General features: G+C 48.2%; 1 protein-coding gene across 1 annotated transcript; it reads left to right on the top strand.

Moving 5' to 3' along the window:
* On the top strand, positions 9,135-12,240 carry LOC110434730. Its single transcript, XM_021459445.1, has 8 exons — positions 9,135-9,714; positions 9,812-9,943; positions 10,025-10,090; positions 10,164-10,237; positions 10,312-10,893; positions 11,173-11,349; positions 11,823-11,927; positions 12,004-12,240. Exons 1-8 carry the CDS (start codon positions 9,135-9,137, stop codon positions 12,238-12,240), a joined length of 1,953 nt encoding a protein of 650 aa, XP_021315120.1.

Here is a 15,281-nt window from a genome sequence, read left to right as displayed (position 1 = left end):
GGTGGGAGCTGGGATAGGCTTTTCATGGGCCTTTTTGGGCTTTTGGGGACCATGTGATGGGTTTTGGGCTTTGTTCAACCTAGGCCGAATATTGGGCTCCTGTCTGATGGGCTGAAGAAAGGCCGAATCTAGCAGGCCGGGACGCCGGGTGGAGCACCGTCGTCTTCTTGGATTCTTTTATACTTAATCTTTTTTAATAAATATTTTAATATTAATCATCCCAGAAAAATATTTTGCATCACATGTCCCAGAAAAATATTGGGTTTCTACAATTTTCATACAAGTAACATTTTCATCTGATGTCATATCGAAGAGTTATGATTTTTTAAAAGTTTGGTCTTGTCACGCCACTCTCGATGACGCGACAAGACAATACTGTCACGCCAACAGGAGTTGCGCGACAAGCTTTTTCACGTTGAAAACAACGTGAATGTGTCGTATCTTGCCATGTCAATGCATGTGACGCGATTATTTGGTCGCGTCAGTGAGGCTATCTGATGCAAAATATTTTTTTGGAGGATTATTATTAAAATACTTATTAAAATGATTAAAATATAAAAATGTGCCCCTTCTTCTACCTTGAGCTGCTGCTGCCTGCAGGTGGCGAAAGTGTGTGTGTGCAGGCACATCGCCGGGCAAATCCCCTTTGGCAGGGTAGGGTGTAGGTCGCACCTGCCAATGGAGGGTTGCCCTGCAATGGACCTCCACATTTTCATAAACAAATGCTTCATCCATCCAGTATAAACATGCAACCGGTGGGGGGCTATTCCCCATCCAGTATAAACATGCAACCGAGTGATGCCAGAAAGGCTAACTCGTTACCGCATATCATTTCACATGGTACCAGAGCCTTAAACAATCCCTACGGAACTTTCCTTCGATCCTCCATGGCTTTCTCCTCATCCTCGCTTCCGACTGCTATCTCCCTCGGCTTAGCATTCATCCCCATCTCCGAGAAACTCACCCGCCACAACTACCAATCCTGGAAAGCACAGGTCACCGCTGCCATCAATGGCGCTCAGGCTGCTCATCTCCTCAACCCAAACACCACACCTCCACCCCCAACCATCACACAAAAAAATGCCGAGGGCAAGGATGAATCTACACCAAATCCAGACTACGCTGTCTGGAAGGCTCAAGATCAGCAGGTTCTCAGCTACCTGTTGAGTGGCCTCTCCAAAGAAATTTTCGGTCAAGTGAATTCTGAGACAACGGCGGCCGGCGCATGGGCTGCCATCCAAGGGCTCCATGCAGCCCAATCACGGGCGCGAGTCATCGCCACGCGCATGGCTCTGGCTAATGCGTCCAGAGGAACGTCTACAATCACCGAATACTTCGGTAAAATGAAGGCTCTCGCCGATGAGATGGCGGCTGGGGGAAAGAAGCTCGATGATGATGACCTGATCTAATACATTCTGACTGGGTTGGATGAACCATTCGACCCGGTCGTGTCCGCTGTTTCCCTGCGCGTCGAGCCACTCTCGGTGCACGAGTTGTTCACCCAACTTGTCAACCATGAGCAGCGGATCGGCCTGCGTGCAGGGGGCAGCTACTCCTCTGCCAACCTCGCGTCCCGTGGGGGCCATGGTGGCGGTAACCAGTACCAGGCGCGTGGCCGCGGTGGCCGCTACCGCGGTGGTCCGAACCGTGCTGGCTCTCCTGGGCGTGGCGGCGGACGCAACACCGTGCCCTGTGATGTCTGCGGGCGCACACATGGCCGCAATTTCGAGCACGGCGTCTTCTGCCAAGTTTGCAAGAAGGAAGGACATGGTGCAGATCGCTGCTTCAAGAGGTTTGACCAAAACTACACTCCACCTTCAAAATCCGCTTCATCTGCCACTACATCATACGGTGTCGACATAAATTGGTACCTCGACACTGGAGCAACCGATCATATCACTAGGAAACTTGACAAGCTGACCTTCCGTGACCGGTACACCGGAGGTGATCAAGTGCATGCGGCCAACGGATCAGGTATGGAGATAGGTCATATTGGTCATGGTACTTTGCAATCCCCAACTAGCTCTCTCAATTTACACAATATTCTTCATGTTCCTCAAGCTAGTAAAAGTTTAGTTTCTGTCCATCGCCTAGCACATGACAACAATGCTTAACTTGAGTTTCATCCTGAATGTTTTTTCATCAAGGACCAGCAGACGCAGAAAATCCTTCACACCGGCAGATGTGAAGGCGGTCTCTACCCATTCAAGTCATCGTTCAATAAACAAGGACTTAGCATCACCAAACCTTCCAGTTCCATGTGGCACTCTAGGCTTGGTCATCCTTCCTCTTCAATTGTGCACCAAGTTCTTAGTTGTCATTCCCTTCCTTTTGTTAAAGATTTAAATAATCATGTGTGTGATGCATGTCAACAAGGCAAACACCATCAACTCCCCTACCCTAGATCTAGTAGTGTGTCCACTAGTCCTATGGAACTCATCTTTTCAGATGTATGGGGCTCTGCCCCAATTTCAGTTGGTAAACATGCTTACTATGTTAGTTTCATTGATGATTATAGTAAGTTTGTGTGGATCTACCTTATTCGCCAAAAATCCGAGGTCTTTCGATGTTTTCAAGACTTTCAAAATCTTATTGAACGACAATTTAATTGTAAGATTCGTTCAGTACAATCTGATTGGGGAGGGGAGTATCAAACTCTCAATAGCTTCTTCCAACGTCTAGGTATCACCCATCATGTCTCGTGTCCACACGCACACCAACAAAATGGGTCAGCAGAGCGCAAACACCGACACATTGTTGACATGGGCCTCACACTCCTTGCACACACATCTATTCCATTAAAATTTTGGGATGAAGCCTTTCTTACCGTTGTTTTTCTTATTAATCGGCTTCCATCCAAAACACTTTCAGATCAATCCCCCTTTGAGCGGCTTTATGGGAAATCACCAGACTATACTTTTTTCGCACATTTGGGTGTGCCGTTTGGCCAAACCTCAGGCCCTTTAATTCCACAAAACTTCAATTCCGCTCCAAAAAATGTGTTTTCCTTGGGTACAGTCATCTACACAAAGGATTCAAATGCTTGGACCCTGCTGAAGGGCGCATCTACATATCACGGGATGTTGTTTTTGATGAACACATCTTTCCATTTGCTTCCCTTCATCCGAATGCTGGAGCTCGTCTTAGAGGCGAAATAGCCCTTTTACACCCTTCTTTGTTAAGCCCTAACGCTAGCTTTGGGGATGCATTTTTTCGTGATCAATATACATCTCCACCTGTAACTACTAATATTCTGCCAAGTACTATTGATCTCACAGAAAATGCAGGAGATAAATCAGTGATCAATGATGCTGTTTTACCATCGCCGGGGCAATATTTCCTACGTCCGCACGGTGGTGCGAGACACGGATCAGATTCACCTGCCCCTCGTACTGGTGGATCAGCGTTGGATCATGCGCCTTCCTCGTCCTCAGATCGTACGCAGGCAACGGTGCTGCCAGGACCCGCAACGCTCGAGCCACCCGCACCAACCGGATCCTCTACGCCAACCCAGGAAGATGTCTCCGCCACACATGTACCGATTCAGCCGCAGAGTGATCCAGCTTCGCTGACACCGGATCCCGTTCCCGCTACGACGACCACGCCGACAGAGGTGGTAGGAACGGAGATCTTGCCGCTGGATTTTCTGCGCCTGTCAATCCTGCATCATCTTCCCCTCAACGCCCCACTACACGGCTACAACGAGGTATCATTAAACCCAAAACTTATACAGATGGTACAGTCCGATGGTGTAATTTGGCTTCTTCATCAACTGCTGAACCATCCTCGATTGTTGCTGCACTTAATGATAAAAATTGGGTAGCTGCCATGGACAATGAATATCAAGCACTTGTTCACAATAAAACATGGCAGTTGGTCCCTAGACCGAAAGGCAAGAACATCATTGGATGCAAATGAGTATACAAGATTAAAAGGAAAGCTGATGGGACCATTGATAGGTATAAAGCTAGACTTGTTGCAAAAGGTTTTAAACAACGATATGGCATTGACTATGAGGACACATTTAGTCCTGTTGTCAAAGCAGCCACCATTCGACTTGTTCTATCTATTGCAGTGACCAATGCTTGGTCCCTCCGCCAACTTGACGTACAAAATGCATTCTTGCATGGGAAGCTCAGCGAAGAGGTGTATATGTATCAACCACCATGTTACTCTGATAAATCCCACCCTTCCTATGTGTGTAAATTGGATAAAGCACTCTATGGTTTGAAACAGGCTCCAAGGGCTTGGTATGCTCGACTCTGCAGCAAGTTAGTACAACTTGGTTTTGTACCCTCCAAGGCCGACACCTCACTTTTTCACTATAACAAAAATGGGTACAATCTTTTTGTTTTGGTATATGTTGATAATATTATTGTGGCTAGCTCCTCTCAGAAAGCTACAAATGCACTACTCAAAGACTTACAAGATGACTTTGCACTCAAAGACCTTGGTGACCTCCATTACTTTTTGGGCATTGAGGTCAGGAGAACACAGGAAGGTCTAGTGATGTCTCAACAAAAATATGCATCTGACATCCTGACACGGGCAGAAATGCGCAACTGCAAACCTGTTGATACTCCATTATCCACTTCGGAAAAACTCAGTCTCACAGATGGTGATCCACTTGGTGTAGATGACTCAACTAATTATCGAAGTATGGTTGGTGCCTTACAGTACCTTACACTCACTCGTCCAGACATCTTTTTGCTGTCAACAAGGTCTGTCAATTTCTCCATGCTCCCACCACAGTTCACTAGAGTGCAGTTAAAAGGATACTACGCTATGTACAAGGATCACTAACTATGGGGCTTACAATTCGTAAGTCATCCTCCATGATAGTCAGTGCTTTTTCTGACGCTGACTGGGCTGGCTGTGTAGATGATCGCAGGTCTACAGGTGGATTTGCTGTGTTTTTTGGTGCCAACCTGATCTCATGGAGTGCTAGGAAACAACCCACTGTCTCCCGTTCCTCTACGGAAGCCGAGTACAAAGCACTTGCTAACGCGACTGCTGAAATGATGTGGGTACAAAAGCTCTTACAAGAGATGGGCATCCGCCATTCTCCTGTAGCACGGTTATGGTGTGATAACTTGGGCGCCAAATATTTATCTGCTAACCCTGTGTTCCATGCACGGACGAAACACATCGAAATTGATTTTCATTTTGTTAGAGAACGTGTTGCTCAAAAGCTGCTGGATGTCAGGTTTATTTCTACCAACGATCAACTCGCCGACGGCTTCACCAAACCAATTTCAGCAGCCAAGCTCCAAGTTTTTTGTTCCAATCTCAACCTCATTCGTGGCTGAGATTGAAGGGGGTGTTAGAATGATTCATGTGTTAACGTGTGGTTAGAATGATTCAATGTTAGCATGTGGTGTTAGAGTGTATTCAGGTGCATGTGTTAGAATGATTCATGTGTTAACGTGTGGTTAGAATGATTCAATGTTTGCATGTGGTGTTAGAGTGTATTCAGGTGCATGTAACGACTAAGCATTGGTCCATCCTAAACTTGTTGTACAACTGACACATGTAAGAGCTACCGGTGGGGGGCTATTCCACATCCAGTATAAACATGCAACCGAGTGATGCCAGGAAGGCTAACTCGTTACCGCATATCATTTCACAGCCCATGCCGAGCATATCCAGATTTGGAGCTCTGCTAGCCAATAATGTTTTTTTCTCACGATAAATCACTAAACGGTATTTTCAACTAGGATTTTTTAGACCAGTGAACAGGCTCGATCATCTTCACGTCTCTCCTCTGATGTAAGCTGTTTGCAGAGTATATATATAGGCGAGGAGAGTTAAGGCCAAGGGAGCCATGGATAGCTAGGCGAGGAGGGAGAAGAAGAGAAGCAAACAGAGCAAAGAACAATGGCAAGCAGAGCAGAGGATGGTGCCATGAGCCGCATGTCCTTGTGTGAAGACAGAAGAGGGCGAGAATCACAGTGCGGTTCTCCTCTGGCATGAACGACGGCTGGAGCAGCTTGCCACATGGCTCGGCCACGGCCCTTGCTTGCCAAAGGAGAATTGCCCTGCCATTCGGAACCCCTGTAGTAGATGTTCACAAACTGATCATGGACTTCGCCCGAGTTTTGAGCTTCTTTTTTCACATAAAGGTTCTCAGTATTTTCTCTTTTTTTAAAAAAAAACTATGATTTGCTTCAATGATGGCCGAACCTAAGTTCCATTACCATGACAAAAAATTTATGAAACCCTAATGTTTTCAGTCTACCTAATTATGCAACGGTCACCAAAGTGCCTTGCTATTTGACGACACATCGCCTACTATTAAAAGAATACCACTTTTAAATTCTATAATAAATTCAAAAAAACACAAACACTTATGTCAAGTCGAGGATTTAATCTAGATGAGTAGATTCCACTACAAGTAACCTAGCTAGCTAAGCTATACATTTGCTAAAAGACAAACATGATAGAACTATCAAAGTAAATGCAGAAAATAGTACAAATAATACATTATGTGTTTATTCAGCAATCAAATAAGACGTCAGCAGCCTCAAGGGACACTAGACCGGATGTCTCCATACAGGAAATCTCCAGATTCTCTAGGAAGCCAATGCACAAATAAGCTTGTTCAATATAAATATTCATCAAACATTTTGTGAGAATGTATTCTTTTCTACCAGGTTCTAAAATGTGTAGCTTGAAAGGCGGTGGAAATATGCCTGGCTATCCAGAAAATACTGCTAAATGAAGCAACTCCAACAATTTGGCTAAACTTAATAGCCAAATTTCATAATGTTGGGAAAATGCTCTCCGCACGCCCCAGCAGTACAGTAGATCGGGAACCTTCTCACTCGGTGCTGTGAGAGGCCTGAGCGGTAACGGACAGTGGGCTCAACAGTAGGTGAATGCAGTGAATGCCCTCTCTTCTCCTTATTAATGACGGCATCGCGCCCCTTATATAGGGCCTGGAAACCGACCTAACGACATTTACATAAATACCCCGTGACGGTGGGGGAATATTCCAGCATATCCTTACATCACAGTCTACTGACCCTAAGTCACCTGCGTAATTTCACATTGCAAGCCCTTCGTTTATCCTCTGTCTGGGGCTTCAGCTGGTCGGAGGCTTGGATCCTCCGCCCAATCGCGGATCCTCCGACGCTTCGGTGTCGGAGGTTCCTCAGCCTGGCTGGGCCGGAGGTTGCTTGACCCGGCCACCCCGGGAGTTCCCCCTTAGCCTGGTCGAGTCGGAGGTCCCTCGGCCTGACCGCGTTCTCTCGCCATCCTCGGACCCGGGAGGGTCGGAGGTTCCCCCCTTTCCTTGCCTGTGGGCCTCCGCCGGTGCCTCAGTCCCTGCACACACTTAGCACGACCAGACGAGTCGTCAACATTAGTATTTTTCCAGTGAAGGATATCCTTCGACGCTTCAGGCGTCGGAGGTTCCTCGGGTGAAGGATAACCTTCGACGCTACCAGGGGGAAGGATGCAGCTGTTCCCCAATATTTCCCCCCTTTTTGGGCTAATGGCACTCCTGCGGTCCATGTGCTCAAAAACATGCCACGCTGCGGAGGCCGCGAGCATGGTCTGCCTTCCCCCCTGGTGCGCAGGATGTGTTTGTTAGCGGTTTCGAAAAAATATTTCTTTTACTTAGCCATTTGTTTTGACAGGATCCTTCGATCATTGTTGTTCTGATAGGCTGTTATCCTTCGCGCGTTAGAGTGCGAAGGGTATTATAGCCGTTGGAGTTAGCCGTTTGGGCTGGTGAATCGCAACGGTCAGGCCGAGTCCTCCGGTTTTAGCCGTTGGGCGCGGGGAATCGCAACGGCCGCGCGGTCGCAGGCCCCCCCTATAAAAAGGGATGCTGGGGTGCTCTGAGCTCTCACCCCTGCCGCTCATTTCCTGCACATTTTCCTTCGCCACATCTTGCTTTCTGAGTTGCTCGCACTGCTCGCGTGTGTTACTGTTGTGTTTAGTTCATAAGTTTTGTCGGAGGATCTACGGTGGCTCATCTTCCTCCGCCGCGTCCTTCGAGGTCAGATTTTTCTGGTCCTTTGTGAAATTTTCTTAGTGTAAGGTCTGGGGGTTGGCTGCGGAGGTTTGAGGAGTGGATGCTTGAGGTGGCAGCAGCTCAAGATCTGGAGGAGACGTTGTCTGACGTCGAAGCTTCTGTTGGTGATCTAATCAGCGCGAAAGAGTTTGAGGAGATGGCTGCAATTACCTTTGAGTTTGGGGAGTCGACTGTGAGGACGGAGGATATCGCTGACATGGTTGAAGCGCGGTTTTTCAAGGATGGCCGTGCGAAGGCTCCTCCTGCGGGTCAGACGGTGCCTGCGCCTGAAGAGGGTTATGCTGTTGTATTCAGGGACTTTTTTACCTGCGGACTTCGGATGCCTCCGTACCATTTCCTTCGCGAGGTGATGGAGAGCTTCAACGTTGAGCTACAGCATTTCAGCCCCAATGGGATACTGACCCTTAGCAAATTTTCCTGGGCGTGTGAATCCTACGGAGCCATGCCCCACATTGACACTTTCTGCTCGTATTTCGAACTTCAGCGCCAGCCTAAGAAGGTGAAGGATGCCGAAGGTGTTGAGTGCATTGCGCAGTTTGGAAGCTGCGCGTTCATGCCGCGCCGCACAATGCCTGGGCCAAGGTGCGAGATCTCCTACTGCCAAAAGGGCAAGTGGGAGAAGGATTGGATGAGAGCCTGGTTCTACGTGAAGACCCCCGCTGCGTCGAGGACTTTGGATGACGGTAGCGTTGATAAGGTTTACCCTTACGCATCGTTGATGAAGGAGTTGAAGCCTATCTCGAAGGTTGATCCTTCGAAGCCGGTGTCGGAGGAGCAGCTTGAGGCGCGATTGGCTTGCGACAAGGCCTTTGCGCTGGCTTGCCGATACTCCGGAGGTCGGGACCTGGTCGAGGAGATGGTTGCAGCCGACTACTGGCCCCTTGGCCGCAGGACTGACGAGTTCACCATTGAAATGGTGCAAGTACCGGTCTTTGGTCCTCCGGAGGGGTTGCCGTTTCCTTGATTTGGCGCGGGTTTGCCGGAGGATGAGACGAAGGATTCTTTCCTTGACCGCGTGGAGGTTTTTGCTCGGAGGATCGTTGGAAAGATCTCAGAGAAGGAATACCTCCAGCGGAAGTCCGCACTTGGGACTATGCCGCGTTTCAATCGCGTTTTTGAAGATTTGGGGATCGAGTATGAGGATTATGTCGTTCCTCCGGAGGTTCTGCTTGGCCTGGAGAAGAAGAAGGATTCGTCCAAGGCCGTTGTTGCGGCGGAGGCTAAGAAGAGGAAGGGTGGTGGTGGTGTTAAGCAGCTTGCGAAGAAGCGCAAGGCGGAGGTTGTGTTGGAGACTCCTGTGGAGTCTTCCTCCGCCCGCTCTTCTGCTGCCGAGTCTAACTCGGTGGCTGCTGCTCCTGCGGAGGTTGCTCCTGCCGGTGGAGTTCCTGAAGTTGAAGCCTCCCGCGCGGTTTCTTCTGTACGCGCGCCTTTCGCGTCTCTTCTTGGGGAGGAGTCTTCAGACGCGGAGCCTCCTGAGGCGAGTCCTGCGCGGGAGGCGAATCCTGCGGTGGCTGAGGGTTCTGCGCGGGAGGTATCTGCTGGCGGAGGATCTCCGCCAAAGGATGTGCAGGAGTCGTCTAGTGATGAAGCAGAGTCCGCCTCTGTTCGGAGGGTAAAGATGGCGGAGGCTCCCCCGCGCCTGGCCGGAGATGGTATAAACTCGCTGTATATAGGTTCGTTTCTTTGCTGTTATTTTTGTTTTTTTCTGCTTGTTTCTATTATCGCGGTCTTATATCATTTTTATGTTGTTTTTAGAGGATGTGGTTGCAGGTTTGGCCACTGCGGAGGAACTGGCTAAGGGTGCTAGCATAGCACAGGAAGGTCTTGCGGTTCCTCCGCATCGGGTTCCTGCGCCTTCTGCGCTGGCAAGTAGGCCTTCGCCTGCTGATGTTCTTGGTCCCGGTGAGTTTCTTCTTTTTTGTTCAACTAATTGGTTTGTTTTTTTTTGTATTTTATTCTAAGATTTGTTTTGGTTTTGCGCAGGTGCTTCTGATCCTTCGATCTCAGGTTGGACTGATGCCTTGCGCGAGGTTCATTCCTTGGTCGGAGGTTCGTTGTCTGGCCTCCGCCAAAGGTTTTTTGTTTCTTACGATGTTTTTTCTTACTTGTTTTTGCTTTACAGATCGTTTTGGTCAGAAGCTCCGCGGCATGGACTTTGACACGCTCCTTCGCATTCAATATGAGCACCATAGCCTTGTATGTTTGTGATGCGTTTTATTTTCCTTCGCCGTTTTTTGTTCGGAGGTTTCATATGTGTTGTTTTTGGGCAGGGTCATCACATGGCTGCTGCCTTGGAGGAGCGGTGCTCCCGAGAGGTTATTTGCCGTGATGAAGCCATTGGGGCTCTTAAGAAGGAAAATGAAACTTTGGAGGCTGAGAAGGCTCGCCTGTCGGAGGAAGTTAAGGAGTTTTCTTCTGTCCGGCGGGAAATTGAGTCCTTGAGAAAGGAAAGGGATGATTACAAGGCTGGGTCGGAGGTCTTGAAGAAGGAGAAAGAAGATGCCGAAGCTTCGGCGGCTGTCCTCCGCACGAATGTCACTGAGGCGGGGAGAGCTAGGGACTTGGCCCTACAGCGAGCCAAGAAGGCGGAGGACATTGCTGACCGCCTTCGCAAGGAACTTGATGCTGAGCGGACGTCTGCGGCTGAGCTGCAGACGCGCATGCAGAAAGCGGAAGCGGAGGCTGCAGCTATTGTTGGGCTCTATGCCGACTCGCTGGCGCAGTTTGGGGGCAGCACCTCTGCTCCTCCGCCCAGCGGCGACGTTGGGGCTGGCCTAGCGTGGTTGAAGTCCCATATCCGCATGCTACCTGACTTTGTCGGAGGAGCTGTTGATTTTGGGGCTTTGGCTGCGGTTAGCTCCTTCGCTCGACTTTTGCGGCGCGGAGGTTGCTCCCACGCCGAGGGGGTTGCTAAGGAGGAGTTTGCCTCGGCGGAGGATGTTGGCGAGGGCACCTCTAGCCTGCGCAAATCTGTCCGGAACTTCATCAGTTCGTTCTGGATTAGGTTTGGGCGGGCTGAGGCGAAGAAGATGGCGGAGGCTCGTCGCGCTGAGGTATTTTTGATTTGTTTTTTTTCTTTTTGTATTCTGTTTTGCTGTTTTGCAATGTCACTTAAGATGTTTATTTTGTAGGAGATTGCGAAGAAGAAGGCTAAGGTTGATAAGGCCGGTCCTTCGCGTCCACCAAGCGAGGCGCATCCTCTGACGCAGGCTGAAGCGGAGGCTTGTGATGCTGGTGCTAAAGCTCCGGAGGGATCTGCTGCCAAGGTTCCAGAGCAGCCCGAGACTTCTGCTCCTCCTCCGCCTCAGGTGTGAGGCTTTTTAGTTTTTAGGTTTTTCTTAGTATTTTTTTTTGCGTCCATGCATGTGACGCTTTTTTGTAAGTAAGGCCGGAGGTTTTGCTCAATTTGTAAAGACTGTTGAGAATGTAATATATTGAGTTGTTTTCGGATAATCCTTTGTTTTACACTTTGATCATGCGCAGGTCTCTGGCGGAGGACCTGCGCAGGATCATTGCATTACTCCGCTTTCAATTTTTTACAAAGGGATTTATGTTTCTGGCGAATTGTGGGAGTACTGGCGAATTGCCTTCCCTAACATGAGGGTGGTGGATATGTTTGAGTTTGTTGGATATGACCTAGATGACGAACGATCTGAATTCGTCCGGTCGCTTGCGCGTCGAGGTTCATGGCCTCCGGCTTAGGTGGTGGTTTTTGTTTTATTTTTCGTTTATCGTAGGTTATGTGTATATTTCTTTGACAAGGTTTGTTGTTTTTACGCAGCCGCCATATCCTATCCTTCGCATCTTTGGTGAGAAGGATAGGGTACGATGGGTGTCGGAGGTTCCCGAGGATTTGGCTGAGCCTTTTCTCCATGGTTATCCGGAGGTTCGAAAGCTTCGTAATAAGTTTTGGCTTTATCCTTCGTTTGGGTTGGTTTTGAAGTTGCTCTTTTTTTGCACAGGTTGTGAGATCTGCTCCAGAGGATGTTCTTCCTTCGAACTTTGTCGAAGGAAGCTACGTTACCCCTGTGACGTTCAAGCGTGGAGATCTGTACGCGAGGGGTTACCTGATTGATTGGTGGCGCCATAAGTATCCTACGCGTAGTATTGATGACTTAGTTGATTTTCTTGTTCGTGATTACTGCGATGAGCTTAGGCTTATTCCAGATTCATATGTAAAAATTGTGCGAGGGTCTTAGAACCTTCGACTCTTGACGGTCGAAGGATGTTTTTCGTTTTTGGTTGTAAACTTTTGTTGTTTATAGTTAATAAAGATCAGACATTTTTACCATTGCTTCGGCCATGGTCTCCACACCTTTTAGCTTTATTTTTATTGCAACCTTCGCGCTATAACGTTTATACATTGCAACGTCACAGTGGTGTTGATCCTAAGGATCTTTGTGTTGCTGTGGCCTGCTTGTGCTTGATGCTCGATGTTGCGAAGGTGTTGTTGGTTTTTTCTTGCACGGAGGATCGCCGCTTCTTGGCCTTAGAACCTTCGACTTTATTGGTGCGAAGGAGCCTCCGCTGAATTGTGCTACTTTTTTCCTTTGCTCGACTCCCGTGGAGTGTTGTCGAGGAGAACCTTCGGGTATCTGAGTCGGAGGTTCTGAAGGGACGTTACGAGACTTCGTGCGATACCCTTCAGAGACCTCTGAGTCTGACTTCCATTGTTTCTGTTGTGGCTGTACACGACTTTGTGGTCGATGTTCATCACAACGCCGCAGTTCTAGTATTACGAAGCTTCGTGCAATACAAACTTTTGTTGCTGTTGTGAGGCTAACTCCTGCTTCCATGGTGGCCTAGGATTTTGCTTTGTGACTGCTAGGTTTGCACTCGATGCTTGGGTCTTTGTATACTGATCCTGATTGAGGGTGGGGGCAAGGTGAGCCTGGTTTTATAGGCTTTCATGCATTTATTTTATGTACTCTGTTAGGTTAAAATTTATTATCGAGTTATTGATGGTTGTTGTGGTGGTTGGTTTTGCTGTACGTGACTGAGGGTTATTGTAGTTTTGTTTTATTTTCACACTTTGTTTGTTGGGGGTCTGCTTAGAGTAGCAGGATACCTTCGACCTTATTTTGGTGAAGGTTATGTGAATTTTGTTGAGGTCTGTCTTGTGAATGTTAAACCTCCGCTGCCTTTTGGCAAAAATAATATAGTTCCTGATGCTTGATTGTCCTCAGGTCTTTGTCAGGTTTGAAGGTTTTGTTCCTTCTGGCCATGTTGTGATGCCTGAGGAGGACAGGAGTTTTTCACTTTTTGGCCATGCTATCCTTGCTGCCCGGCTCTTGGCTAGGTCTTTTGCTAAGGATTTGGTGTTTTTTCACCTTTGAGGACGTTCCGAGCTTTCTTAGCTTTTGGATGAAAGCTGCGGAGGGTCCTTGTGATCACGTGATGTTTTGTCGAATGCTACAGCCTCGTTGCTGGCTGTTTTTCGACTTTTGGGCTTTGGTTCTGGGGTGGATTCCTCTTTATATCTCAGAGGTTTTTACATAGGTTCTGCCTCGTTAAAAACCTCACCTCCTGGTAGGAGTACCCCTGTGAGGAAAAGAGTGCAGACCTTGGAGTGCGAAAAAGTAGAGAGAAAAAGAAAACAAGCGTATTTAGGGACGTGGATGCCGCCGCTTATTTTGCGGGGGTCATCCTTACACTCAAATGTAAAATCTTCGTAGATTGTCGACGTTCCACGTGTGGGTGGAGGTTCTACCTTCGAGGTCTTTCAGGTAGAAGGATCCCGACCTTCCCGCTTGTATTGCTGTATAAGGTCCTTCCCACTTGGGTTGCAATTTACCAGCGTTTGGGTGATCTCCTTTTTTCCTGAGTACCAGGTCCCCATTTTGTATGTCTTTTCGTACTACCTTGCGGTCTCTCCATTTCTTGGTTTCTTGTTGATACCTGGTAATGTTCTCCACTGCCTCAAGTCTTATTGATTCTAAGGTTTCCTTGCAATACTCTTCATCTTCAGCCAACTGCTGCTTCATGGAACGCAGGCTTTGGTGTTTGATTTCTTCGGGCAACATTGCCTCTTCCCCATACAAGAGCTTGAATGGAGTGAACCCAGTTGTTCTTGAAACTGTTTTGTTATGTGACCATACAACTCTGGGTAGTTCTTCAACCCATTTCCCCTTGCGTAGGTTGAGTAAGGTCTTGGAGATTGCGGAGAATATTGTTCTGTTTGCTCTCTCCACGGCCCCGTTTGACTCTGGGTGATAAACAGACGCGAAAGCAATTTTGGTTCCTATGTGATGGCAGAATTCCTTGAAACTGTCTGAATCAAACTGCTTCCCGTTGTCAACTGTGAGCAAGCTTGGAACTCCGAATCTGCAGACTATGTTCTGCCAGAAAAATTTCCTGATTGTTTCAGAGGTTATGGTTGCCAGTGGCTTAGCTTCGATCCATCTTGTGAAGTATTCGATGGCCACGACGGCGAATTTGTTTCCCCCCTGGGCAGTTGGCATTGGTCCTACCAGGTCCATTCCCCATCTCTGCAACGGTCATGATGCTGGTATGAGCTGAGTTAGTGCTGAAGGTCCTGATTGAATTGGTGAGAACGTTTGGCAAGCTTTGCATGTCTTCACTATTTCTTGAGCATCTTTGATGTGGGTTGGCCAATAGAAGCCTTGTCTTAATGCTTTAGCAGATAATGCGCGAGGTCCAATGTGAGAACCGCATATTCCAGAGTGTATCTCTTTCAGGAGTTCTCTGCCTTCGCTTTGTGATATGCATCTCAGCAAAGGTTGGACTACGCCTTTCTTGTACAGGACCCCGTCAATGGTGGTGTAATTCCTTGCTCTTGCCTCCATCCTCTTGGCTAATGCTTCGTCATCTGCAGTCGTTTTGCCTTTGAGAGAATCAACTACTGCTTGCCTCCAATCCTCGCCTTCTGTCAGCAGAACTGAGCGAAAAGCTTTCGGCAATGATTCAGTTGCGGGTGCTGCGACGATTTGGTAGAAGGTTCCTTCTGGCAAGGGGGTGTTGTTGGCTGCTGCCTTTGCTAGCTCGTCTGCCTCGTAGTTATCGGCTCTAGGAATGTAATGCAGAGTGAATCCCTCGAACCTTCTCTCCAGACCTCTTACAACAGCCAGATATCTTGCCAGCTCCGGGTTGTGTGCTAGGTATTCCTTCTCCACTTGTCCTGCCACCACCTGGGAGTCTGTTTTGATGAGCAGGGTTTTTGCTCCGGAAGCCTTAGCTTTGTTCAGCCCGAGGATGAGACCTTCATACTCAGCTATGTTGT

This window comes from Sorghum bicolor, chromosome 4 (genome assembly GCF_000003195.3).
Source record: "Sorghum bicolor cultivar BTx623 chromosome 4, Sorghum_bicolor_NCBIv3, whole genome shotgun sequence".
Classification (NCBI taxonomy): Eukaryota; Viridiplantae; Streptophyta; class Magnoliopsida; order Poales; family Poaceae; genus Sorghum; species Sorghum bicolor.
The sequence above is the reverse complement of the archived record's forward strand: the minus strand, read 5'-3'. Positions and strand labels throughout refer to the sequence as shown.

What these genes read in the sequence shown, in the direction of transcription:
- LOC110434730 (XM_021459445.1), top strand. Translation starts at nt 9,135, where the DNA reads ATGCCGCGTTTCAATCGCGTTTTTGAAGATTTGGGGATCGAGTATGAG. An exon ending in ATTTTGGGGCTTTGGCTGCG is followed by an intron (nt 10,894 to 11,172) that starts GTTAGCTCCTTC and finishes TTTATTTTGTAG; the next exon opens with GAGATTGCGAAGAAGAAGGC. An exon ending in TTCTCCATGGTTATCCGGAG is followed by an intron (nt 11,928 to 12,003) that starts GTTCGAAAGCTT and finishes TTTTTTGCACAG; the next exon opens with GTTGTGAGATCTGCTCCAGA.